The 27,275-nt window shown below is 45.2% G+C and overlaps 1 protein-coding gene across 4 annotated transcripts; it reads left to right on the forward strand.

Moving 5' to 3' along the window:
* Positions 1–430: 430 nt before the first annotated feature.
* Positions 431–26,129, forward strand: LOC115075770 (acyl-coenzyme A synthetase ACSM3, mitochondrial-like). Of its 4 annotated transcripts, none has more exons than XM_029576517.1 (14): positions 431–448; positions 5,309–5,570; positions 6,700–6,910; positions 8,994–9,201; positions 10,133–10,276; positions 13,519–13,675; positions 16,627–16,706; positions 17,498–17,621; positions 18,575–18,655; positions 18,821–18,922; positions 19,852–19,979; positions 20,809–20,908; positions 23,746–23,865; positions 25,846–26,129. In XM_029576517.1, exons 2-14 carry the CDS (start codon positions 5,367–5,369, stop codon positions 25,930–25,932), a joined length of 1,746 nt encoding a protein of 581 aa, XP_029432377.1. In that variant the 5' UTR covers positions 431–448; positions 5,309–5,366; the 3' UTR covers positions 25,933–26,129. The 4 variants fall into 4 exon arrangements, with proteins under 4 accessions (XP_029432377.1, XP_029432375.1, XP_029432379.1 ...); XM_029576515.1 differs by lacking the exon at positions 431–448 and adding an exon at positions 3,311–3,467; XM_029576516.1 differs by lacking the exon at positions 431–448 and adding an exon at positions 3,336–3,467 and having other exon boundaries at positions 5,250–5,570.
* The last annotated feature ends 1,146 nt before the right edge of the window (positions 26,130–27,275 follow it).

Consider the following 27,275-nt stretch of genomic DNA (forward strand, 5'->3'; position numbering starts at 1 on the left):
GGAAGTGAAGGGTGCATGGGGGTAATCCGCACAGTTTCCCAGCTCTGATCCTCAAGAGCCACAAACCGGCCAGGTTTTCAGGATATCCACAATCAATATGAATGAGATGCATGCAAGGACCGGAGTTGGCTATCCCCGATTTATTTAAAAGGAAAAAAAAACCAAAAACAAACAAAACCCTAACACACACATCTACAGTAGTTATATGACAAAACACCCAAATGTTGTAAAACATTATTGCAGGTACAAACAAGCAAATTATATCAATTAATGTCTGCTTACTTAAGGAGAAGAGATAAAAGTAAATTATTAACTTAAAGGTTTAGTGAGCTTGTGCCTTCTTTATTACTGCTTTGCACTGGGTCTAATGTAACTATTTCCATCACTTCCATCTTCAAACAGGGACACAGGCCAAGGTGGGTCACAGTGTGGAGTCTGCTGGATCCAGGTAGGACTATGAAAATGAAATGAGAATCTGTCATAGTCTGGGACCCTTAGGAGTCGGGGACCACCACCACTCTCACTTAAAGGGAGTTAGGAACTCCTTGGGAACCCGGTGGGGACACTTATTTACATCACCTGGCCATAGATTACCTTTTCGGTAAAATCAGTAAAGCTTGTTTTGATCACCCAATCCTGTGTTCTGCACTTCTTGTCTTAAATCAGCCTAAGAGATTTACAATAACCAGCTGCACGGCAGAAAGGAGGTCATCGCACCAACTGGGCCACAAGCATCTGCTTTCCCCCATAGAAAGAACTCGGCCCTGGGAGATTACAAATGGAGGGGCAATGGGAAATTAGCCCAAAACAATCTAAATTCTCTTGTGGGCCTTTAGCGGAGATGCCCCTCAGAAGAAAGGGGTGCACATTTATTTCAACAAGCTTTTAATCTACAGCAATAGCCTTTAAAATTGCTGAAAGGGGAGGTACTACTACTGTTGTACTGTAACAGATACAGGAGCATTTTGTCTCTTGTTCATGGAATAGTGATTAAGATGATTTTTGTTGGTTATGTATATATCGTCCCCAATATCTTATAAATTTTAACTATGTTTTATTTCTCATACCTCTCCTGTAGTCTTCCCAATTCTCCTTTCCTGCTCCTGGTTGTACCAGGTTGGTACTGCCTTATTCTTCTCCTCCCAAATGCTGCTCAGTAGTGACATGCACTTAAATAATATTCTCAGATGCCTCCTCTCGTTGGTAATGGATTTTAATCCATTTTTCCTTGCTGACATAAAAGCTCTTCAGGTTCTTTCTAGGTAAAAGACACCACTTCCGCCAGATGATAAAGAAGTCTGAGGCCCTAGATTACTCCATGAACATAAAAATGAAAAGTTACTCAAAGGGGAAAGCAAACAAGAGGAAGGAAGAGGGGGAAAAATCTCAAACAAAAGGTTTCCAAAACCGTGAACAAAAATATAAAGGGATAAGGCACTCTCTCACTGTTGTGTCAGTCGCCGTCAGATGTCTCTGCTCCGCCCACCTTACCTCATTGGCGACTCCCTTCGGGGTTGATGGAAGACTGGCTGCTGCGGAGTCTCCAGGCCGGCCTCCTCCGGCGTTCCCGAACTGGCTTGACGCTGCAAGCTGCCATGGTGACCAGATGCCTAAGGGCGCGCGCGCACGCGGCCTGACTGATGTACCGGCATTGGCACGAACCTCAGGGGCATCCCCCTGAGATGACGTCATCAGCTCCAGATATTTAAGGTCTCAGTTTTCACTAACAAGACAAGTTAGCAAGGGATAGGTTTACCTAGCTTCCTCCAGGTCGCTGCGGATGGGATTCACCCTCTGCAACCCTAGCTACTCTGCCTCCTCGGACTTCACTAGAGGTACCCGCTCCTTGGCGGTCTCGCTCTCTTTTTTTTTTTTTGAGGTCGCAGTCCGGAACCGGTATTCGCTTCTCAAGGGCCCACGTCCCGGACCAGCTCCTGAATACCACGTCTGCTAAGAAGTCATCGCTGCTTACAACATTAGTGAGTTTCCATCTATCTCTCAGAGCTTTCCCTGGGACCAGGTACTCGCTCCTCAAGGGCCTACTGCATTCCAACTCCTGGGCTGCCTCAAGAGACTGTGGTGTGAGTGTTACCATCAAGGACTTGTTCCTGAACTCTGCATGTCTTGCCTACTCACTTTCTTAGTTTCTCTACAGCTCAGCCACCTTGGGATCGCTGTTCCAGAACCTGAGGGACTACAGCCCAGCCGGGCACTTCCAGCTCACTACTGCCACCTCTGGTGGTTTAAAATATTGTCTAATTAAAGAACTAGTGTGTGTCTCCTACACGAAGCCTGACCAGTGGTCCCTCTTGGGATCTCCCCCGAGGGCATGGTCACCTGCCACTGGTCCAAGGATCCACCCCACAACTATTCTAAATAATAACAGATTGCTATCTCCAGCAACTCCGTTAATAACAGACTGCTACTCTCAGCTTTAAACAGAGCTTTAATAACAATCACCATTTCTTTACCCACTAACTACACCAACCACATCCTCTGGCAACAAATTCCAGAGCTTAATTGGGTGTTGAGTGAAAAACATTTTCTCCAATTAGTCTTAAATGTGCTACTTGCTAATTTCATGGAATGCCCCCTAGTCGTTCTATTATCCAAAAGTGTAAATAACCGATTCACATCTACGCGTTTAAGATCTTTCATGATCTTAAAGACCTCTATCATATCCCGCCTCAGCCGTCTCTTCTCCAAGCTGAACAGCCCTAACCTCTTCAGTTTATTCTTCTTCGTTACAGATCATTTGGTTTGCCCAGGTGCTAGCCAGGCCTGTCCCTGTTTACCCGCATGCTTACAGAGAGTTTAATCTCACTGTTCCACCTAATAATTATTGTTAAAAAAAAGAAGCTTCAAAACCGTGGTATAACCTTAAAAACTTTATTTCCCAACGTAAAAACTGCTGACAAATGAAAAACACGATCCGACAACAGAAAAGCCTGTATTTGTGAATCCGAGCAATGAGGAAATAAGTAACTAAACATAAATAAATAAATAAATAGATTCTGCAACGCCCCCTAATCAGTAACGGGAAGGCGCCCCTCCATGCCTTCTCTCCTTTCATGAGTCAGCCGCGCCTCATTTAATTTACCGAGTTACACTCCGCCTTCTGAAGCCTCACCGCGCCAAAAAAGCGCGCTACAGCCAGAGCTGAATCCACCAAACGCCCGCACCCAGCCAAGCAGATCATGCATTTAAATAAGAAAAGCCCCGCTCTCCTGCCTCCTTAACAAACAGAACGTGGGCGGCTGCGGCGGGAGGCTCCCGGATTGGGCGAGAGAAGGGCCCGCCCGGCCAGGGGGGCGTGGAAAGCGGAGAGGCGGCCACGCCTCCCTCCTGGCTGGGCCGCTGGGATCCCGGGAGAGGCGATCGGGGGCAGGGAAGCGGAGCCGTTCGCGGGATGCAAACCCGACGTGCACCGGCATAACTGTGGCGCCCCCTCTTCCCAACTGCTGAAGGTAAACGCCATTCGCGGTCACTTTCGTAATATTTGTAAGACTGGTCGGCCAGACGCGTGAAAGTGCTTGCGCAGAAAGTTTTTAAACGTCGCTGCGACCATATTTTAGCAATGGAAAGCAGATCATGTCTAGAAAGCCTGAATCATATTAAACCCGCTAGTAAACTGGTGTGACACAAAGAGTCCTGGAGGCTGTCATGGCCTCCCCCTGCTGGGTTAGGTACTGTTTGGGTACGTCCCTATGTCTGCACTGCTGGCAGAATGCCAAGAAGGTGAAATTCAGCCATAGCTGTTAATTTCCCTTCCTTGAGCCCTATGAAACCAGTCCAGGAGCCACAGCAGCGGAATAAGGAAGCCAGAGGGATTTTAAAAAAAAAAAAAAAAGGGGAGGGGGGAGATTGCAGTAAGGAAATTCTCACCCCCCCTTTCTCCCACTACTCATTTCGTACATGGTGAGCAAACGAAGAGTTCAGAGAAGGAAGAACAGGAAGTTTTGTTCCTCGTACAAGGAGGAGTGTATAAATTATTTTTTTAAGAGATGGGGGGGAAGCCAGTAAAAATTTCCAATGTAATCAAAAGCTTGGAAACAGAGTCCTTCCTGCTCTGCTGCCCCAGGATATGTAGGGATATAAGACATCAGTAAAGAAGTGAGTTCTCTGCCTCCACCGCTGATGAGCAAGCAAGGAAAGGAAATTAAGCTATGCCTAAATTTCGCCATGTAAAGAAACTCTTTCTGAACTTTTATAGCAAATGTTTTGGAAGCTGCTTGGATCAAACCTATTCTGCTGGCTTTATGTGTGATTTGCTTAATGTTACTTGCAAGAAAAAATAAGACATCCCTTAGATCAGGGGCTTCCCAAACCTGTCCTGGGAACCCCACAGCCAGTTGGGTTTTCAGGATATGAATCTGCATGAATGTATATGCATGAGACAAATTTTCATACCATGGAGACTCGATAAATGCAAAATTTAGCTCATGCATATTCATTGTGGATATCCTGAAAACCCAACTGGCTGTGAGGTCTCCAGGATAGGTTTGGGAAACCCTGCCTTAGATGTTAAAGGGATGTCAATTGCCTTTTTTTATTCTGGGAGTTAGATCAAAAGGCCTAAGTGTGGGAGCCACTATTATTTATTGACCTTTCCCATGCATGGAATCCCTATTCGCTTGTGTACACTGAATCAACTGTGCCTCCATTCAAAATTGCATTACAGTCTTACCCAGTGGTATTGCTACATGCAGAGCTTGAAATCAACCACCACAGGCGGTGTCCTGGGGATACACAGCAGGGGTTGCATGTGCAGTGTGAGGCAGTGTCCTGGGGATACTCAGTGGGGCTGGGCGTGCAGTGAGAGGCAGTGCTGGGTTATTCCCTTCAGTGAGAGTCAGTGTCTTGAGGATACACAGTAGAGGCTGAGTGTGCAGTGAGGAAGAGGCAGTGCTGGGGATGTGGCCCCATCACAAGAATCAATTTGGGGGACCGGTTCTTTTCAGTATCTTTGTGAATGACATTGCAGAGGGGATAGAAGGTAAAGTTTGTCTATTTGTAGATGATACCAAACTCTGCACCAGAGTGGACACGCCTGAAATGTAGGGCAGTAAACAGGAGTTCACTCAGAGGGTTGGCCTGTGGCTTTCAAACTCGTTTATGTCTGGGTGAAAACTCTGAATCCACACGGCCTATCCTCATACACATCCTCAGCAAAAGTAACAAAAAAATGACTCCAACAGTCTCTTTCTTCCGTCGTTACTAAGTTTGTTTGCTTCCGTTTGTTCTGGCAGAACGTTTGTACAGAGCAGACTGCATCTTACATGGCTCCGATTTGCTCTTCTCGCTGCAGATACCGAAGAGCGTCCTAAGGAAACAAAGCAGCCCCCGATCAGTCCTCTTTTGTAGCCATGAAGATCTTACTTAAGTGCAAGCAGTTCAGGGCCCTGTGGCCGCCCCTGGCATCTTGCAGGCTGTTCAGCAAAGATTGCAAAGTGCTCGCACCTCAGAACTTTTCAGACTATGAATCCATCCGACACGCATACAAGCCAGAAGCGCCAGAATACTTTAATTTTGCAGGCGACGTCTTGGACAAATGGGCTGAAAAGGAAAAGGTAGGACGTTCTTGCTTTTAAGATGTAAGGTGTGGCATGAGGCACAATGATAAAGAGACAAATCACAGCCGGAGTGGATAGCGGCAGCTTGAATCTTACGCAGGCTCCTCCATCATCCTGCCTCTGTTTCGTGAGTTCACTTACCAATGCCGATGTTTTTCCCATCCCCGCTGGCATTCCCTCACCCTCGCGCTACCCCAGTCCCCTCTCTCTTTCTGCCGTCAAATCCCGCCTGATGTTGATTGGCCTGCTTTCAAATCCCGATGGACTAGGCCAATGGCCTGTGGGCACTGAGGTCTAGCAAGGATTCTGCAGTTTGCTTTGGCTGAAGCTGGAAGTGTTTGCTTCTTATTTAATTATTAATTCAAACATTTATAGTCTCCCCATCCAAACCCTGTGATTCATGGCATATAAAAATGGCAACAAAAAAGATACACGGGCAAAAGTTGGGATCGTCAGCAGCGACTGATTTTTTGCCTTCTATCAGTTCTGGGAATATGCACCCCCCCCCCCCCCCATCTCTAGATCTTCAGTTTTATGAGATCCTCAGTCCTACAGCAGATGTGCAGTTTCCTCCCCCTCCCCCCAGCAAACCTCAGAGCTGCGGCTCTGCTGATGGCCCAATAGTTATCACAGTGCACAGGGTGAGACTGTGACCCTGCACCCGCTGGCACTGAAGTGCCCCCGTCCGTTCTGGCTTCCATACCTGAGACGGGGGCCTGTGAGCATGGCGTCACAGACTTACTCAATCCCTGCACGCAGCCTCGTGATAAGAGTAGGGCCAGCAGCCCAGCCAGAGCTCTGAGGCTGATTTGGAGGGGAGGGAGCAGCAATAGTTTAAAAGTCTGCAGAGGTGAGGGGTGGAGGAACGGCAGGATAGGATTGGAGACCGGATGGGGGCTAGGAACTGCCCTGGGCACAAGCCTAGTGTGCCTATAACATAAATCCAGGCCTGATCTTCTGGCATTGCTGTTTGGCAGTACCTGCTTGTCTTGCTTAGAAACGCGCTTAATCTAGTTTTCCAAAAAGACATCTTATATTGCCACAATACTTACAAGGGCACCAGAACACCTCAGTGTTGATATCCTTCAACGAAGAATAATATTTAGTACCTTCCTTTATTCCCCAGGAAGGAACGAGGCCTTCAAACCCAGCCTTGTGGTGGATAGACGGTAAAGGAAACGAGCTGAGGTGGGGCTTTGAGGAGCTCGGGATGTTCTCCAGGAAGGTGGCCAATGTACTCTCGGAGGCTTGCGGCCTGCAGAAAGGGGACCGGGTTCTTTTGATTCTGCCTCGTGTGCCGGAGTGGTGGCTGTTCAACGTGGCTTGCATGCGAGCAGGTCGGATAAACTTATGGAAAGTAACAGAGAAAGTGACAAAATCTTGTAATAATCAATTTTGTGCAGGTCAAACCTGTGGGAAGTGATCTAAACCTTTTCTAAACCCAGTTACACTAACTGCCAAGAGCATATTTTCTGGTAATGAATTCCAGAGCTTAATTATGTGTTGAGTGAAAAAGAACTCTCTTCGATTTGTTTTAAATGAGCTACTTGCAAACTTCATGGAGTGCCCCCTAGTTCTTTTATTGTCTTGAGAGAGTCAACAACTGATTTACATATACCTGTTCAAGTCCTTTCATGATTTTGTAGACTTCTGGCATATCCCCTCTCAGCCCCCTCTTCTCCAAGCTGAACAGCCCCAACCTCTTTAGCCTGAGGGAATTAAAGAAAGATCCAGAGGTGATTGATGGGAAAAGAGTACCTCAGACTTTTATTCCAGGCACTTTCTGGCAATACCTGTGGTTAACCTGTTGCACTGAAGGTGGATATAGTGAGGATGGAGTGACCTTTTGCACTATGCATTAACATAGGGTTACATTTGAAGCTAGAGAAAGATCACCATTAGCACTCAAAAAGTGATTGAGCATAAAGTGTGTTCAGACTTGGGTGACAGTCAAGAGGAGAAAGTGAGCTAAATGTTACGGGAGATAGGACGTCCAGTCTTAAAAGCTTCGATAGTGGATGACTTCCTGGTTCATACTGGCACATCTAAGCCAGGACCTCTGATCAGCTGACTGACCAGAAAGTGCCCTGCAACCTGGCGTCTCATGACCGAGAAATCAGAGAAGGTGTGATAGAAATTGCGTCCATTGTTTGATAAATGTTTTATTCTGTTTTTCAGTATTTTCAGCCTGATTTTCAAAGCCATGTATGGGCATAAGACTCTGTTTTATGTGAATAAATGGCTGTTACAAAATAGGCCCAGTGTCCGTGTGTGTAAAAATTACGCACATGACCCGGTTTCACGTGTTCTTTTACGTAAACATGGAGAATGGAGCTGGAACAGGGATCCCACTTGCATGCATACTTTTTGTATTTTTTTTTAAAGCATGCACATAAATTGCCACACATGAGTTGTGTCCTGCTCGGAGCAAGGCTAACTTTGTGCATGGAAAGTCCATGTGTACGCAGTCAGCTAAGGAAGGATTTTCAAAGCAGACTTATGTGCTTAAGTTGCCTTTGAAAATCCTCGGTAATGTCTGCATATACACTGTACCACTATACAGAGAGAGAGAAAAATGACTCTCCCCAGGGCCAGCTTCTTGTAGCATAGTGAATACTTAAATTCTGAAATGCAGATAAAGGCAAATAAGATAACGAAGTGCTTTCTAAGAGCTCAAGCCTGAGTCTCTCTCTCTCCCCAGATGTGAACTCGCCAGACGCGGGACACACAAAAGCCTTTCTATATACTTGATGCTGCCCTCAGAATGGGGGGACTGCAGGGAAAAGACCTTTTGACAGGTTTATCGGGCTCCTCTCTATCTGTTGATTTATTAGATTTGATTTTTGATATTCATGCTGTAATGCAGCGTTCCAGGAGCTAGGTTTGCCTTGGAGAAAACTGGATTTTTGCAGCTTGTGACGTCTTTTATGGGGGCAGCATAAGAATGATCCAAAACTGATCTTGCACGTGAGCTGAGATGAGTGAGGAAAGAACGTCTGTGTATTTGAAAGGTTAGGGACAGCATCTGTGTCCTAGACGCATCCATGATTGACCAGTAACCAAAAGGGCTTACAAATTAATAGTGCTCCCTCCAATTCTGGTGCATGGATGTTCTTAATTGGCGGAGCGTTTTTGTCTGGGTCAGGGAGGGGTATTTTTATTTATTTATTTATATTTTTGTACAAGGCATGGGATGGGTCAATTGGTCATTTTCTGCTGTTCATCATTTTTGGATCATTTTTATGCTTTTCCACTAAAAGTTATCGCACCCTTGAATAGATTCTGATGTTCATGCAAGTAAGATTGCAGAAGGTACCTGAATGATTGCATTTATGCAGTAGGTTAAGTGGTGAGCCAGATATTAAAACAGATACATTCCCAACCTGTCTATTAAGTAGGGTTTTTCTGGCTGCTGTTTAGGTTTGATCCTCATTCCTGGGACGCCCCAATTAACAGCCAAAGACATTCTCCACAGACTGCAAATGTCTAAGGCAAGCTGCATCGTTACCAACGAGGACCTGGCACCGGCGGTGGATTCTGTGCTGTCTCAGTGCCAGTTTCTGAAAGTCAAGCTAATCGTGTCCGAAAGCAAGCGGGAAGGATGGCTGAATTACAAAGACCTAGTTGGGTGAATATCTGTGATTTTTAGACCGCGCCGCAGAAGACATGCTGGTTGACACGAGGGCATGTTTAACTTGGAAGAGTACTTTGCAGTTAAGTGGACTGTTTGAACTTTACCCTTATTTAATGAGCACTGGAAAGGGAAATGATTTTCCAAGTCAGAGGTAGAATATGGGTATTTCTAATCCTTTTCCAAGGGCAACAGGAATGTTCAGAGAAGGTGATTGCAAAGGGAAGCTCAAAATCGTGGTCAGGAAACCACAGAGAAGCTCGTCAGAACCTCACGTTCTTTAACTGTAAAAGGACTTTTGAAACATTTAAGGCTAAAAAAAAACAACAAGTTGCTATACAGAAATGTTAGTTACTTGTTTCTTGATTCACATCAGAAAGGAGGATTTTATCGATAGGGCTCTGACTCCACAGTTTTTAGACAGCAAATAATCTTGTATTCGCCGAGGCGTTTTAGTTATAATCTGGTTGCACAAACCAATCTTTCCTCCTCAGGTACCATCCTCTTACCCATTAAGAGCTCATGAAACTAATACATTTTTTTTCCCTAAAAATATTCAGTATCCAGATGCCTCAGCTTACACAGGGTTGCCTCCCATATTGATTCCACCCTTTTGTGATATCTGACCAAAGATTGATACATGGATATAGCCATTCCCTTACAAACACAGTTTTTTCCTATATGCTTGCTGCAAATATGGCACATACAGGTTCATGCATACCGAACATGTCTTTCTGTAAGAGTCATAACAAGATATTGTGGTGCCTATGAATGCTTCTATGGCTCATAGCATCCCCTGCTTCTTAAAATCCTCAGTATTTAACACACTGCTCTGTACTTTTTCCCTCGTGCGAGCCTAGACAGGTTCAGGTCTCTTCGACTCGGGTTTGCTCCTTTTAATCGCTGTTCTATTGAATCTATGTTAAAGAGCGGCGCCTGCTGAGCACAGATGTGTGAAGACGAAGAGTGACGAGCCGATGACCATCTTCTTCACCAGCGGAACCACAGGTTCTCCGAAGATGACGGAACATTCTCACAGCAGTTACGCCATCGGGCACACTCTGACTGGAAGGTGCGGAATGAAAACTGGTGTTCAGATTTTGCTGACGTGTCTGCCGCATGATTCCATTGTACGGCGTAGGCAAGAGATACGTTAGATTTCACTGCTGTAATATTGGCCAACAGTAGATGGTATAGAAATCAACAGAGTTTCACTAGAACACATATTTTTACCCATTTTATTTAAACTTGCAGAGGCATTACCATGGTTTCTTATGCTCTAATCAAACTACCCTAAAAATGTATCTATTCTTATGCATTTATAATATAAACAATGATGCCAGGAAATGCAAGTGGAGCATGCAGTGGCCTGTGACATCTTTTCTCCCTATGAACACTAAGATAGCGCATTGAATGGTATTTTATTAAAACTTTTTATTCCAGGGCCTAATTATTATACAGAGATTTATGTAGGAAGGTCACAGGGGACGTCTTCAGAAAGTGTGGGGTTTATTACACCGTCTCTTGTTTTAATGGCCTCTCTTTTTTCTCTGACATGAAAGTGATACCTGGAGCACTGTAAGATGGGGTAATATTCCTATTTATTTTTTAAATTATATTTTATTATGGTTTCACCAAACAGCACAAGTAACAGTAAACCTGCAGAGTTTATATAAACACTTCTTATTACACAGTCCAAAAAAAGGCAAGACACCAATATACTACCCGATTCATAAAGTCAGAGCACACAATAGAATTTTTGGAGCCGTGGGAGCCTTCACCCCCAGTAACACTGTAGCAGTCTCTGAAATTCTGTGCTTGAACCTTTGGTATAATTCGGGACCTTCATTTACGGCTTTTATTGCTCTTTATTTTTCCCAGGAATTTATCTGGGTTTATTAGGATAAGAACAAAAACAGGAGCAAATCGGTTGAAAAGAATAGCTCATTATTTTTCCGGGAAATATTGGAGTTTTATTTTGGTGAACAGAGGCCAGGACAATAAAACATGATCAGCTTCTCCCAGGCACCCACTCAGCAGCATCCCCATCTCTATCCCCATCCCCTGCCTAGCATATCTCTTTCTCTCCCCCTCCACACACACTCACTCACTCACTCACTCACAGACTGTAACAGCGTTCATCCTTACCTGTGGTGGCTCCCGGTTTCTGTTCTCTCCCTCAGCAGCAGCTTACTGAGACCCCCTTGCTCTGCAGCACCGCACTTCTGTTTTTATGCAGGGCCAGGGCAGGTAGCCTGCCGGAAAGTGCTTCTGGTGGGCAGGGCCTGCTTGAAGTGCCATTTGCGGCACCAAACTGCAGGCAGTATGGCTGCTTGGGGGGTGGGGAGGCAGGGCATGGGCGGCAGTGGAGGGCGAGCGCTTTCACTGGCGGGGTGTGGGACTTTGAAACACAGCAGGCCCCTTCGGCCCACACATTGGCTTCCAGCAGTGGCCGGAGGCCTTGAAACGCTGCATCTGCAGCTCCGGAGCAGCTTTTTAATCAGCCTAAAATTAGGGTGAATATCGGTTTAAACCAATTGTTGTCACCTTTGGGGGAAATATCCGGGAATTTTCTGGGTGAAAATTGGTTTGAACTGCAAACGAAGGAGCCTAGGTATAATCATCGGTCCCTGGATCCACTGCTAGTTCATGCAGATTTTGTCTGCTCTCATGGTTCACCCCCCACTGCTCGTTGTATGAATCCTTTTGAGATGAGGATAGCAAATGAGCATGTACCACAGATGTGGTGCTGCCCTGCCGGCAGGCAAGCATATATCCCTCCTCAAAGACTAATCGCAAGTTCCAGAAGGATGATGTCCTTTGCATCGGTAAGGCTGACCTTACCACCGTTTCTTTAATATTAACGCCCCTTGAATATGCCACTGAGGACGGGTCTTTAAACACTTGCTCGGGATTGATGCTACGATTGCCGATGATTTATTCAGGTTCCATGAAACGCCTTGAGGAAGGGATTATATAAGAAGTATGCAGTTATGGTTTAATATAACTGGTTGATATAAAATATGGAAAATAAAAATTGAAATTAGGGTAAAGGAGGTGAGGTCGAATGGATTATAATAATCAGCTACAGGTCACCTGGAAAGTACTGGTGATACTTGTCTGCTTAGAACAATGGTTAATATGAATGTTCCTTGACCTCAATTCTCCTGGTTTTTTTAGTGAATATATTACTTTTGGTTAAGTAGCACCACTTAGTTTATATGTGAATTATTACAGCACAGAACTGTAGCATCAGAAGTCTTGTGCACAGTTGCTGGAAAATATCAATAAATGTGAAAATGCATTTGGTTATTTTTTTTAAACTTCAGATTTAAACCTTTGTTTTGTGACTCTGGAGACCTTGTGACTCTCTCCATCAGTTGCTATCAGTACTTAGTTTTAATTCTTTTTAAAGCAAGGCTGATTGAGCCTTGTGCGTCAGTGATCTTGCTTGGCTTTTACCGTGGCCATACAGACTGGAGGCAATCCAGAGCAAACTCCCAAAACAGTGCAGGGTCTGCCACAGAAGCCACGTGATAATAACATTTAGGATCAAGAGATGCATAACCTAGAGGAGAGAAGGGCAGAAATGAAAGTGGACAAACTAGATGGACCTCATATGCTGCCATAGTCTGTGTTTACAAATCCAAATCAGGGACAGGAAGCAAACCTTTTAGAGAGGAAATTTTAAAACAAACAATGGGGGAGATACAGAGATCCCTGGAAATGGTAGATGGAAAGGTAGCACCTTACCATGGAGCAGCAGTTCATGCTAAAACCGTAGTGAGACTGCTTCCGAAATGCATTGGGGGGTGACCTGCATGGAGCAGCGGTTAAAAATCCCAAATAGCGCTGGGCAGACTGGGTGGACCGTTTAGGTCTTTATCTGCTGCCGTTTAATGCCTTACTTTGTTACTATGAAAGAATGCGCCTCTAGAGCTAGAGGTCACAGTTTTAAAGCTCCCCGGGGGGGGGGGGGGGGGAGAGACTCGAGAGCAGCAAGCAGGAGATATTTCTGCAGGGAAAGGCTGATGATGTGTGTCTGCGGGGGTGGAGAGGAAAGCAGCGACAGGATGTGGGGAAGCCGGGGATAATGCAGGAGGATTGCTAAGCGTGAAGACGAGAGATCACTAGGGTCTGTGGCCTTGCACCAGGAAGGAGACTGTGCAGATTAGATGGTTCATATCTGTCGCCATATTACGTGTTTATGTGTAACAGTTATTTCATTGCCCTGTGTGCTCAACTTTCTGTTAAACTAAAAGTGTGATAACTCTCCTTTTTTTTTTTTTTTTTTTTTTCTTTTTGCTCTGTCAGGTACTGGATGGATTTAACCCCTTCCGACATAATGTGGAATACGTCGGATACGGGCTGGGCAAAGTCTGCCTGGGGTAGTGTGTTTTCCCCATGGATACAGGGATCTTGCGTCTTTATTCATAGTATGCCACAATTTGAGGCAACAACTGTCCTAGATGTAAGGCTTGGTGCCGTGTGTCTAAAACGTGAAATATGTCTGCGTTGTACCTAGGGGCAGCAATAATGTTAGTTAATAGACAGATGGGCGAGTGGTACAAAAATATTTTTTTCTAAAGTTGTAAACCAAATGATACTGAATACAGGGAGCCTCATATACAAACGGGGTCATAAGTAAAATTAAAAATCCTATGACTTTATAATCATGGGTCCCACTTCATGCTGTTTTCTTGCAAAAAGTGAAACCCCAAGATAAATATGCTTTACAAAGGACTTTTTAAAAAAAATCATCAAAAGCCCCAACACGGGCCACGTATTGACATTTATTGCCTGCATCAGAGAAAGCACAAGCTCAAAGGTTTTTTTGTTTTTCCTCCAGTAAGATCTTGTGATCTGAGTTGTATATGGAACTCCTTGTACTCCGTATCATTTGGTTTACAGCTTGAGAAAAAATATTCCATGCGCTTTGATGTATAGAGGGGAAAGAGGCAGAGAGCAGGTGAAAAGAAAAAATGTGACAAAACAAAAAAAAACAAAACTTTTTTCTTTTCATTGACTTTCATTTGAGAAGGTCCATGAAAAAAAAATCAAGACACAGAACGCCACTGCTCCCTTCCCCTAAGCCCCTCCACATCTCCAGGGCTCTGAGGTGGCGCTGTGTCTGAATCAGAGCTGGTAGGGCAGGAACAAGGAAGGATGATTCTTGCCCCTTTTGAGATTCAAGACCCCTGGTAGAAAGAAACTATGGTCCATGGGAGAGTGCTGGGACCTTATTTTTATTTATTTTTTTAATTTAATGTTTATTTCATTTGCATAAACAAAACAAAATGAAAACTTCCTTAGCGTTCAGGTAGGTCAGTCCCAACGAATGGGCTTATGCATCTCTGCCAGCAGATGGAGACAGAGCAAAAGCTGATGTCACGGCCGTATAATCCGGCTGCCATCCGCCAGCCAGTATTCTCCATCTCCAGCAGATGGTGGACATGCATTTCCCTTCGGAGGATTGCCTGTGAGTGAAAAGAAGAAGGAATTGAAAGGAGTTATTGGACAGGCGAGACGTCTATTTAGCAGCACTTGCCTCCTGAGGTGATACGATGCAGTCCCTCCCTCAACAGAGTGCCCTCAGTCCGGTAGCCTTGACTGGCATGGACCTAAAAAACCCCAAAAAATAACTTCACTAGCAGTTGCAGTCCAGAGAGGCTTTAGCTCCCCCGTAGCTGGGACCAGTTCCTGCTCTCAGCCAGGGAGGGCTGAGCAGGAGAGAGGGTCAGTTACCTCTGCGTTCGACTGTCCTGCTCATGACTCTGGGGAGTTCTGTGAAGGGAGGTGGTAGTGCAGCCTCGGCGGGTTGAGCAGCCCCTTGGCTAAGCGTCATCTGCTGCAGTACTTGGACATGACTAAGCCTGTTCGAAAGCCTGATCACCTATTTGGGCTCCATGGTGGAGTTAAGCGGGGAGCACCATTGATGTGGGCAACGATTGCCTGCTGGAGTAAGGATGTGTGGCCGCTGAGATTGCCTTACCGATCGGACCACGTTTCACGAGGGCTCGGGCAGTATCGTGGGCAGAACTTCCTTTGTTGCCACTCGCTCAGATTTGCCGAGCTGCAACATGGTCATCTTTGCACACCTTCTCCAAGCGTTACCGCTTGGATGTTCGGGCTAGGGAGGATGCCACGTTTGCGAGGGCGGGGTTAACTGGACCGCCGGCAGCCTCCCACCCTTTTCGAGCTTAGCTTTGGTACATCCCACTCATTGGGATTGACCTGCCCAAACACTAAGGAAGGAGAAATTACTACTTGCCTGACAATTTCCTTTCCTTTAAGTCAATTCCAGATCCACCCTGGGCTGCTGATGTTTGTTTGAGTTTGTGATTAGCCTCTCTTAGGGCGAGCTAGGCAGAGTATAATTCCTGTTCTTCATTCACTACTGGTAAGTGGCTTCTCTTGCCCTTAGTTTGCTAGATATGTCCTTCTTTTGGCTGAGCTCAGTGTTCCTATTAGTTGAGAAACATGAATGGTTGCCGGTTACTAATAATGTTCAAGTATAATCAGTTTTGTTCACAGTTTGCTTTTCCAGAGGATGGTGGTGGGCTGATTTCGACGTGGGACTATATGGCCGTGATGTCAGCTTTTGCTCCATCTCCATCTGGTGGCAGAGGTGCATAATCCACTTGTTGGGATTGACCTACCCATCACTAAAGGAAAAGAAATGATCAGGAAAATAGTAATTTATTAATTTTAAGTGAAACAAAAACCTGAATTAAAAAATCAAAGTGAATATGCATGAGAGAGATTTGCATGCACTGCCTCCACAGTAGGCAAATCCATCTCATGCATATTCAGTGTGGATAAACTCAGATAGTGAAAGGTGAGAATCAGGACAACAAAAGTTCCTTTTTAGAAATATTAAGCCATTAACAGTGGCCAGTCATAATAGGCACGTCCGTTAACAGATTATACCTTCATTTGCCTAATGCGTAATCATTGGCTGGCAGATTGTATGTTTTATATTTTTTCTTTATCTTTTTTTTTTTTAGATGCAAATAAATGGCACTTATCTTGTGCAGTGGCAGAATATTCCCAGCCTATGATAAAGCACAAGGCAAATGAAGGTGTAATCTGTTACCGGAAGTGCCTATTACAACTGGCTACTGTTGATGGCTTAATATTTATATAAAGGAACTTTTGTTGTCTGTTCATTATGTATATCCATAAAAATAGTCCTGTTTGTGTCACTCGAGGACTGTCGTTGCCTACCCTTGGTCTCTGGCTTGCCTTCTAACATCTGCTCATCTTTTGTGTGTTATATCAGAGGTTGACTCAAACTCCTGAGGCATCTTAAAGCAGGATAAATCGCTGATTTTTTTATTTTTTTTTATTTAACTCTATAGCAGTTAAAACATATTTTTCAATTATATTAAAAGATGATTTTTTTATTTTTTAATTTTGTAGACTCTCTCCAAACTTCCCATAACAAACTTCTGCTCCCCGTCAACTGTTTATCGCATGCTGGCTCTGCAGGACCTTGGCAGGTGAGCCCTGAGTGTTACTATTATTGCAGTTTAGTAACTAAATCCTCAAGGTATTAATTACTGTGAACTGTTTTGCATTTTATTCATCTGAGAAAAACCCTAAGTCAGCAGAGCCTTGGGAAAAGTGTTCTGACAATTTTGGCTATATTAATGCCAGTGTAGATTAATCTATAACAAAATGCAGCCGTCCTCTCAGTTATAGGAGGCACTGGTGATCTGTTCTCCAGCTGCACCTGGGACAGGGCAAGAAGCAATGGGTTTAAATTGCAACTTCCCTTGAACCTTCATCACTGAAAGTTTTCGAGAGCTGAGGTATTTGAGTGGGGGGCAAAGAGAAGATCCTGATGATCTCCTTTCTAAGGTTATGCAGACCAGTTGATAAGGACGCACCAAGCAAGCAGTTGTTGTTTTTAACCTACAAATGCATATTAATGTTAAATTCGAACCGCTTAACAATTTCCTAACAAACAGGTTTAACTAAAACACATAGTTTATCGTACTAAAATGTTACCGTACTATGATGGCACATGTTTAATTTGTAATCTATACCACTCATAGTTTTCTTTATCGTGCCTTTCTGTAAACCGTTGTGATGGTTATCTAACTTAACGACGGTATAGAAGAGTTTTTAAATAAAATTAAATAAATAAAATAAATTTGCTTGCACTGTGTCCTACCAGGAATCTTTTCTGATTTTTGTGTATTCACAGCAAAACTGATGGCACTGCATATCTACATATTGCCAGCAGTTTGTTAAACCCCATATTTTCTTCTTTTACACATCTATAAAGCTACAAGTTCAGGAATCTAAAGCACTGTGTGAGTGCAGGTGAGCCCATGAACCCTGAAGTCCGGGAACAGTGGAAAACGCACACCGGACTGGAGATCTACGAAGGCTATGGCCAGACAGAAACGGTATTGCTAAAACTGAATTTCCCAAAAGAACAGCAATCCGGGCACGTCGCAAACCTTTCTGCAGAACTGTGCAAGTTTAAGGCCTGGATTCATCATTCATCGCTGAATGATGAATCCGGCAAAAACGGGGGATGGCGAAAGCCCGCAGCCTTCGCACCACCGCGGTGTCTTCGCTGCCGGCTTTCGCACAGAATAGCGCCACCGTGAAAGGTGGTGCTGTTCGGCGCGCTACTGCCGAAGATGAACCTTGGTAACGTTATCGCCGGCAGCGAAGACACCGCCGACTCCACCCCTCCCCCCGCCCCGCCTCCTCCCCTCCCCTCCCCCTAATTAGCATCACATCGCATGCGAGAGTCCCTTTTCGCAGGCGATATGGCCTTATCGCGTGCGTTGGGGCCCTAACGCAAGCTATAAAGCTTTAGTGAATGACCCTATAAGATGGTTATACTCCTATAAGGATAATCCAGAGAAACACTGCGAGTAAAGTACTATAGTTACAGTTGAATTGGAGTTATCGTCTTAAGAGACTCAGCGCCTGGAACAGAAGCCAGGGAACTTCAAGGACTGGGAGTGTGAGGTTCCTGCTTCTGTGGCTCATTTTCTGACTCCATTCCCTTTTCTCTCGGACTTCCCTTAATGATCTTAGAATGCTAATTAATTATCAGGAAAGATTGGATCTAGTGGATTTGATGTGAATGAGGAGCCTGTTATTAATAAAAGGTCTGCCAGCTTACCAGACTTGAATCCCATCCGGGAAGTATTCAGCCCCCAGTAAAGCAGGCGCCAGTGGAAAGGTTCCTCCCTAAGACAGATGTTCCCGGTTCTCTCTGCTGTGCTTTAGGGAGATGTTCAGGGAAAAAGGCGAGACCACGTGGGTGGCCTTTGCCTTTGTTTTCTGAAGCCCTGGACACTGCCCAGAACAGTCTTCTTGACCGAGTGGCTTCTTGCTGCAGGTGCTGGTCTGTGCAACTTTCAAAGGGATGAAGATTAAGCCCGGCTCTATGGGAAAAGCGACTCCAGCTTACGACGTTCAGGTAGAGCTTTTGGCCTCTCCTTTTAGTGATGGTGCAAATCAAAATGAAAGCAAGGGAAATGCAGGTTTGCACTGATTTATTTTTTAATGTATTTAAATCCCCAGCCCTTAACTAAAAAACCGTGATCTTAAATGAGACCTGGTTTAACCTCGTTCTGCTTTTCAGATTGTAGACGACCATGGGAATGTTCTGCCTCCTGGCAAAGAGGGCGAGATTGCTATCCGGATAAAGCCCACCAGACCCTTTTATCTCTTCTCTCGCTACACAGTAAGGAACAGTTTTCCCCAAATGAAATGGGACTTTTGGGGTAGGACACTAGAGCTTTTTAACCCCTGCTTCACCATACTCTGTCGCTTCAGTTGGGTTCTGTTTTATCTTGAAATATGTTTGGCCTTGCCACAGGGAAAAATCTTTTTTTTTTTTTTTCCTTATTACTCCTCTGTCTTTTGGTATTTTCTAACTCCAAACCTGTGAAAAGATGCAAGGACCTAAATCTGCACACCCTAGATGAGAGGAGAGTGGAGCAGCTATGACAGAGACAGTCCAATACTTCCAAAGTATAAAGAAAAACCCACCCTCTAAAACGGAAAAGAAGCTCTATATATATATAAAAAAAAAGTCATGCTATGAGGCTTAGGGGATTGACTTGGAAATAGCAGGCATGTTTGGATGAGCGTTCGCAGAGATTGCTTCATAGAGAATATGTGATGCCCTTTCCGACAATATAGTCAATACCGACCTACTGGATCCCATAAATTTGAGGCCAATTGTGACTCTTGCTAATACGGCTCTTCCCAGATGCTGAGGAAAAAGCTGTAGGACTGTTGCTTAAGGAATTTTAAATATTTATTTATTTATTTGTTGAGTTTTATAGACCGTCATTCGGTAAAGCCATCATAACGGTTTACAAGGTTCAACTTGGAATACATTTAACAATTGAGCAAAAGGCATAACAGGAAGCATATTAAACAAAGAGAGACATTCAATTACAAAGATATTAACTAGAACATGCACTACAGATTGCACTATATGACTTAATTTATTTTATTTATTTATTTATTTAAAGGCTTTTCTTTGCCGACGTTCGTAATTCATTTCTCATTGATAGAGGGCATTATTACTTATTGCATGAAATACAGAGCAGCGGGTGTGGAATAGCTTTCTCACATTTAGAAGTAGTTTGGTTATTTCACTAGGATGATCCTGAAAAAACAGCCTCAACACTGCGAGGGGATTTTTATGTTACTGGAGACAGAGGCATTGTGGATGAAGACGGGTATTTCTGGTTTGTGTCCAGATCTGATGATGTCATCTTATCCGCTGGGTAGGTTCGTTTTTCTAAGTTGCTTGTTTAAAGTAACATCATGGCATAAGTGATCAGCAGGGGCGTATTAGCCTATCGGGGGATCGGGCATCCCCCGGTGGGCCGGTCACGCTAGTCACGTGGTCTGCCGAGCTCGGCAGACCACGTGGTATCTCCTGGGCTGGCCTGGGTGGCAAATCCTGGGCCGGTCTTCATCGGGAATCCACCGCTGGTGATCAGGCACTGTTTTTATACTGAAATGTTTTGTGCAGGTGACTGTTGCATAGGACTGGGCATCTGCTAGATATAAAAATAGTATTAGAGAATTATTAGTTTTTAGTCTCTAGGTTAGTGCTTGTCCTGAACACACAGCTGGCCTCGGAACTTCTGCTAGGTCCAGTTAAAGAGTGCCCAGAGAGAGGACAGCCTGGAACGTGTGGTTCAAGCAACTGCATCGGAAATAACTTTTACCACTGAGGGGCATAGTGCTACAGAATAGCATTATTATAAAACTGTCAAAGCATCTCGGCACAGCCAAATTACTGATAAATGGCGCAATAAATTATAATGTGAGTCAGTGCATCTGAAATGATCCTGGTTCATAATGCAAGACTTGCAAATTCAGAGTACACTGCAGGGATATCCTGAAGTTCTAGTTAATAATAAAATAAGAAACATTCTCTTGCTACTGAATCGGCAGAAAGCTGTAGAATTGCTACTTGATGGTTTGGCAGTGTCTGCTCTGCAGTCTTCTCCAGATACAATCATGACCAGTATAATCTGCCCCTCGTAACTCTGCTTGGTGCGGACCTGCAGATTTATGTACCAGTGGCATCCCCTTCCATTGCAGGTATCGGATCGGACCTTTTGAAGTGGAAAGTGCGCTGATGGAACATCCGGCCGTGACAGAATCTGCTGTTGTCAGCAGCCCTGACCCCATCAGAGGAGAGGTAAAATGGGAATGGCAAAATATTTCCCTTTCTACACTAAGGACCTGCTTCTTTAGTTTTGTTTAAATCCCTGTTTGATCCTGTAATGAATTTCTTAGGAGGAACTTAGATGTTAAGGTTAAAGAAAAGGCTACTGCGTGCACTGCGTGCATACATCTTCTCTGTGGTAGGATACGGTAAAGAGATCGTAGATTACCTGGAAGGCCAGAATCTCACATAAGAGGGTGCATAAGATGATGGGGGTGGGGTGGATGGAAGAACCTCCTTGGTAGGAGATCTAGTCAAAAGGAAAATGAGATTTGCTGGGCATGGACTCTGAGATTCTGGTGACAGATTAGCTCATTTTGGGGTAGATTTTATAAATCTGCGCGCGCGCGTAATTTTGTTCGCGCACCAGGTGCAAACAAAAGTATGCCGGATTTTATAAGATATGGGGCGGATTTTAAGAGCCCTGCTCGCCTAAATGCGCCCAAATCCGGGCGCATTTAGGCGAGCAGGGCCCTGCGCGCCGGTGAGCCTATTTTACATAGGCCTACCGGCGCGCGCAGAGCCCCGGGACTCGCGTAAGTCCTGGGGTTTTCTGAGGGGGGCGTGTCGGGGGCGGGCCCGAACCGCGCGGCGTTTTCGGGGTGTGTCGGGAGCATTCCGGGGGCGGGCCCGGGGGCGTGGCTACGGCCCGGGGCGGATCCGGAGGGCGTGGCCGCGCCCTCCGGACCCGCCCCAGGGGCGTGGCCGCGCCCTCTGGACCTGCCCCCAGGTCGCGTCCTGGCGCGCGGGGATTTATGCCTCCCTCCGGGAGGCGTAAATCCCCCAACAAAGGTAAGGGGGGGTTTAGACAGGGCCGGGGGGGTGGGTTAGGTAGGGGAAGGGAGGGGAAGGTGAGGGGAGGGCAAAAGAAAGTTCCCTCCGAGGCCGCTCCGATTTCGGAGCGGCCTCGGAGGGAACGGGGGTAGGCTGCGCGGCTCGGCGCGCGCCGGCTATATGGAATTGATAGCCTTGCGCGCGCCGATCCAGGATTTTAGTAGATACGCGCGGCTCCGCGCGTATCTACTAAAATCCCGCTTACTTTGGCTTGCGCCTGATGCGCCAGCAAAAGTACGCCAAATCGCGCGGTTTGAAAATCTACCCCTATGCGCGTATCTTATAAAATCTGGGGTCGGCGGGCGCAAGGGGGTGCACATTTGTGCAACTTGTGCGCACCGAGCCCTGCGCGCACTGCCCATTCCATCCAAGGCTGCTCTGAAATCGGAGCGGCCTCGGAGGGAACTTTCCTTCTGCCACCCCGCACCTTCCCCCTACCTTTGTTAAAGTTATACCTGCAGGAGGCAGGCGTAACTCTGTGGGCGCCAGCGGGCTGCCGGTGCGCCATCACCCGACCCGGGGGCTGGTTCCAGAGGCCTCGACCACGCCCCCGGGCCGGCACCACGCCCCCGACACGCCCCCCCCTTGCGAAGCCCTGGGACTTACGCGCGTCCCGGGGCTTGCGCACGCCGCCGAGCCTATGCAAAATAGGCTCGGCGCGCGCAGGGGGGTTTTAAAAGGGTTACGCGTGTACCTTATTTATTTATTTAACAGTTTTTTATACCGACCTTCATAGTAATAACCATATCGGATCGGTTTACAATAAACAAGAATATAACTGGGGTAGCAATTCAAGTAAACGAAAGGTAAACAATAGGTAGGAATGAGTCAAAGTTACAATCAACAGGGAAAGAGAACTTGGAAGCTTGCGACAAGCTGGAAGGAAGATAAGGCAGGAAAAATATAAAGTGTTACCGTCGAGTGTACGGTTAAAAGCTTAATAGGTGCTTTAACCTGGAAGAGTCAGAGTCCATTCGTGAGTGTAAATGCCAGGTCGGGTAAGAGTGAAGGTCAAACTAGTGATTGTCTGGTGGATCGGTGAAGGCTTGGAGAAAGAGCCAGGTTTTAAGTCTTTTTCTAAAAGTTAAAAGGCAGGGCTCCAGTCTGAGATTTGATGGGATGCTATGCCAGATAGATGGGCATACCTTATGCACGTAACCCTTTTAAAATCCGGCCCTTATGGCCAGATGTGTTCAAGAGATTTGCCCATGTTGTGTCCAGGGGGTTGGGAAGCTTAGTATACCTGGCCGTTAGTATCTGAGGGAAAAAGAGGAAAGTGATGCAGAGAGAGAAGGGGTGCACCATCGTTTCTAAGCTTCATATCGAAGACCTGATGATGAGGCTTGTTCCTATTTTATTTTTCCATTTTGGATGTCCAGTGTTTTTCCTTAGATTCTGAGTTATTTTATTAGCACCTTGATATGAGTTTTGTATGCACTGTACAGATCGCTTCCTTGCACACCCAGCTCCTCTACTCACAGTGAACTTAGCTCAGAAAGCCAAATGACGCCGGACCATTTACCAAGTACTGTTTCCTAAGCCACCGACCAAACGTTCTGCTCGGGCACCAGTTACACATTGGTTTCTGAAATAAACAAAATTCAGTTTTTTTTTTTTAGAATTGAATTTTTGCATTTTCAGTAAGTCACACAGAAAACTTAATAAATTGGCCTCCAAGCTTTGATTTTATTTTGAAGAACTGTAAATAAATTCTGTGGTACATTTTTCATTTATATTTATATTTAGCCAGGAACTGAGGTCTATTTTTCCGTGTTTCATTATTTTCTTTTCAATTTCGCGTCCAAGGGAAATAATTCAGCCCAACATGTCAAATGCAAAAATATCAAAAGGTATTCTTCAAGCATTCCAGCGCTTTTCGTGACTGCCTGTGGATTTCAGTTTTCTCACCAGGCGAACTTTCTCAGAATTAAGATTATGGATGCTTTGTTAACGTTGCTGACTGCTTATCTTCACAGGTCGTGAAAGCCTTTATTGTACTGTCAGAGGCCTATCAGTCGCATGATGCAGAAGAGCTGGCTAGCGAGCTGCAGGAGCACGTGAAAAACGTCACCGCTCCTTACAAGTATCCTAGAAAGGCAAGTGCTGAATATGTGAAAGATTCATCGGCTGTAGAACCCTTTACTCATACTACTTACTACTTGTAGGAAGAACCTGCACATATCTCAGAGATACTGGGCCTAAAGTGATCAAGGCCCCACAACCTGATGTTCTCTCTTAAATGTACAAGACTGTGCCCTCCACGCCACCTTTTCATCAAATGCCCCCGGTTTTCACTCCTTGCCCCTGACCTTACGTGCCTGTGCAGAAGAGCTGACAAGTGTGCTACTTTGAGAAAAGGTTTGCAGCTTCCTTTTGGATATTTTGCTGCTCTGCCTCCAATCTAAGGCGCTCCGTGTAACTCCGCCTGTATGCCACTCTGCCAGATTTTTAGGTGTGCAAATAAATAATATTAAGAGGTAAATTTTCATGGGGTGGAAGCAAATGGCCCGCGAGCTACAGTATACGACACAGGATGATAACTTCAAAGGCATTTCTGGGTATAAAATGTGCTTTACCCTGGGGAAGTGGCCTGTTATAACACTACCTGCCTGATGTATGGGTAAACCTGTGTCATATGGCTTTCAGGTACATGTGTTTACCTGGACTGAGTGGAGACATTCTTGGAGGCTGGGGGGGGGGGGGGGGGGGAGTTTTACCTAAAAATTTCTGCCTGCAAATTGGCAGGTGCAATTGTGCGCAGGTCTCTTTTTTTTTTGGGGGGGGGGGGTGTTCATTTTCAGAGTGAACATACGTGCATTAAGTTATTTTGTGTTGGAAACTGGTGTAATTTGCGCCAACTTTCTTATGGGCTGTTACAAAAGTGGCCTACACGGGGGTGATACTGAGCAAGATCCATGAGCTTCGTGATGCTTCACCGTTACTTACATTAGTGCCGGCGGTGGAGGTGCAGTAAATCACGTCCCTTCCATGGAACAGTATAGTCAGCGCTTGTGAAAGCTACTGCGGCTTTCGGATGTTTTCTAACATGCACCAGGAATTTGACCAACCCGGCATGATAGTTTTATAAAGATGTTTTCACTCTTTCTGTGTGCTGCCTCATCAAAGTAGGACTCGCTGGAGCAGATCTATAAAAAAAAAAATGCTCAATTTATTTTTTTTCCCCCACCCTTGTTTTCTCCTCGTTTTCCTTAGTTTAAATACGGTTTGTTTTGTTTTAATTGGTAAACCCAGAACAATCATTAGATGAACATGCTCTGTGGTGTGCACAAAGCCCATGTGAACAAGGGGAAGGCGATTTTTCCAAATATTTTACCCGGACAGAATCAAAGGACTGAAAGTTGCCCTCCCCCTCTGCGGTAAAAGTTCTCATTCTGTGAAATAGGGAGGCTGGAGCTGGCAGACAACGTGCGGGGGAGGGGTCTCATTTTGAAATCTCCATGTGTTTGTGGCATGGACCTTGTGCCTATTGCAAAGGAATGACAAAATCCATGGAGCTTGCATTTTCAAAGGGAAACTCCACAGGGAGTTTCCCTTGAAATATTGTGTACCTATGGACCTGCAATCACCCCACGGGGTTTCAGTATGGCCCATGGATGTGTTTAACAGCTTTGTCTGCCTCCCCCCCATTGCTACACGTTAAGCATCAGTGAATGACAACACAACCGAGCTGCTCAGAGTCAAGGTGTTAGCAAGGCAGTCAGGGTGCCTTCAACGGAAATGCAGGCAACTCATTCATCCACCTTCGTATAGGCATGGCTATATGTCCTTCACTATGGTTTTCTATTTTTTTTTTTAATGCAAATAGAAATGTCCGTGACAAAGAAGCAATTGCACTGTCCACCCCTAGTTAATGTCTATAGTGCGTTTATCAGCCCAGCACGGCTGCAGTTTCGCAACGCTGTGCGTCCTCAGGGGCGGACTTAAATCTCAATAGAGGTTGGTAAAAATAAAATAGTTGTTCAAGAAAAACTGTAAATGAAAATAGCAGTTGTAACCAAAGTTCAGCACGAAAAGCATCAGTGAAAACATCTCCCATTTCTGTTTAATGCTTCCAGGTGGAATTTGTTCAGCAGCTTCCAAAGACCATCAGTGGGAAAATCAGAAGGAATGAATTAAGAAAGAAAGAGTGGGAGAAAGCTTAGAGCCAATGACAAATGCAGACATCGCTGCTTCTTTTTATGAAATGAAATGATTATGTATTGCTGGAGTTTCTTAGCTCTTTCTTTTCTTGTCTATTATTATTGACTTATAAACTGAAATCACGATATAAAGATACATTTATTTGTTATAAAGTCCCGTAATCATTTTCTGGAATAATAAATTCTTTTATAACTCATTATCTCTCTGGACAATGTGTAATAATTATAGAAGATGGAAACTCGGTAGCAGCAGCTTTCACAACCACTAGAAGGGAGGGGGTGTTCTAACCGTGACAATCTGCTTGAGATTTTCACCTCACTCATCATATTCCTTTCCAGATCATTTATATATATATTGAAAATCACCGGTCCAAGTACAGATCCCTGAGGCACTCCACTGTTTACCCTTTTCCACTGTGAAAATTGTCCATTTAATCCTACTCTGTTTCCTGTCTTTTAACCAGTTTGCAATCCACAAAAGGACATCGCCTCCTATCCCATGACTTTTTAGTTTTCTTAGAAGCCTCTCCTTAATGGATCCCTCATCCCAGATTCCAGCCAAGAGACAACAGCGGCTATCAAAGCATCGGGGCCCTTGTGGGAGGACCCTAGGTATGCTGAAGGGCCTGGAGATCTTGATAGCTCGGTGTCTGTGGAAGAAGGGGAGATCCCCCCTCTGGTCCTAAGAATGATTCCATGATCTGTTTTTTGTTTTTTTTCACTGGGCTTCCTGATTGAACAGGTGGTTTCCTGTCTCTGGATAGAGGAGTCCAAGCCCCAGGACACTCCGGTGTGGGACTCAATCATTAAGGGAAAGCTGAAAACTACTCTTGCTTTCCTGCTGTACTTGGAAGTCGAGAAAATGATGTTGGACGAGTGGGAGTCTGGCTTGGGGGAGGGGGGGTTTAACCTCCTGCAGTGCCTGTATCTGCTCCCTCCGCCTTTGATGCAGAAGTTTTTCCAGGTTCTATTAATGGATTCTGTTCATGGCTGTGACCTGGGGTGGGGGGCATGTTACTCAAGGATCCACATGATAGGAAGCTGGAACCTGTTAAGTCTGTTTATTTCATTGGTGATGGAACTTCAGATATCAATCTGTTCGGCTCTGATGGTCAAGGCTCTTCTGCGCTGGATCTTAGCAGCTTCCAGAGAGCGAGGAGGTGGCCAGGATGGAGGCTGCTGCAACTTTTTTGGCGGACGCAGTGTATGATCCGTTGAGTTCCTCTCGGCTGGTGGCCCTGTTGGTTGTGGTGCAGTGAATTCGGGGAGGACCTGGACCAGTTGGTGAAGAATCTTGGAGAACCTAAGCACCAGCATTTACCAGAAGACAAGGGCTTTCCTTTTAT

The sequence above is a fragment of the Rhinatrema bivittatum genome, chromosome 14, assembly GCF_901001135.1.
Source record: "Rhinatrema bivittatum chromosome 14, aRhiBiv1.1, whole genome shotgun sequence".
NCBI classification, from domain to species: Eukaryota; Metazoa; Chordata; class Amphibia; order Gymnophiona; family Rhinatrematidae; genus Rhinatrema; species Rhinatrema bivittatum.

Coding starts and splice junctions, on each gene's coding strand:
- LOC115075770 (XM_029576517.1), top strand. CDS start 5,367: ATGAAGATCTTACTTAAGTGCAAGCAGTTCAGGGCCCTGTGGCCGCCC. Junction 6,911..8,993: donor CGTGGCTTGCATGCGAGCAG/GTCGGATAAACT, acceptor GCTGCTGTTTAG/GTTTGATCCTCATTCCTGGG. Junction 9,202..10,132: donor AATTACAAAGACCTAGTTGG/GTGAATATCTGT, acceptor TCTATGTTAAAG/AGCGGCGCCTGCTGAGCACA.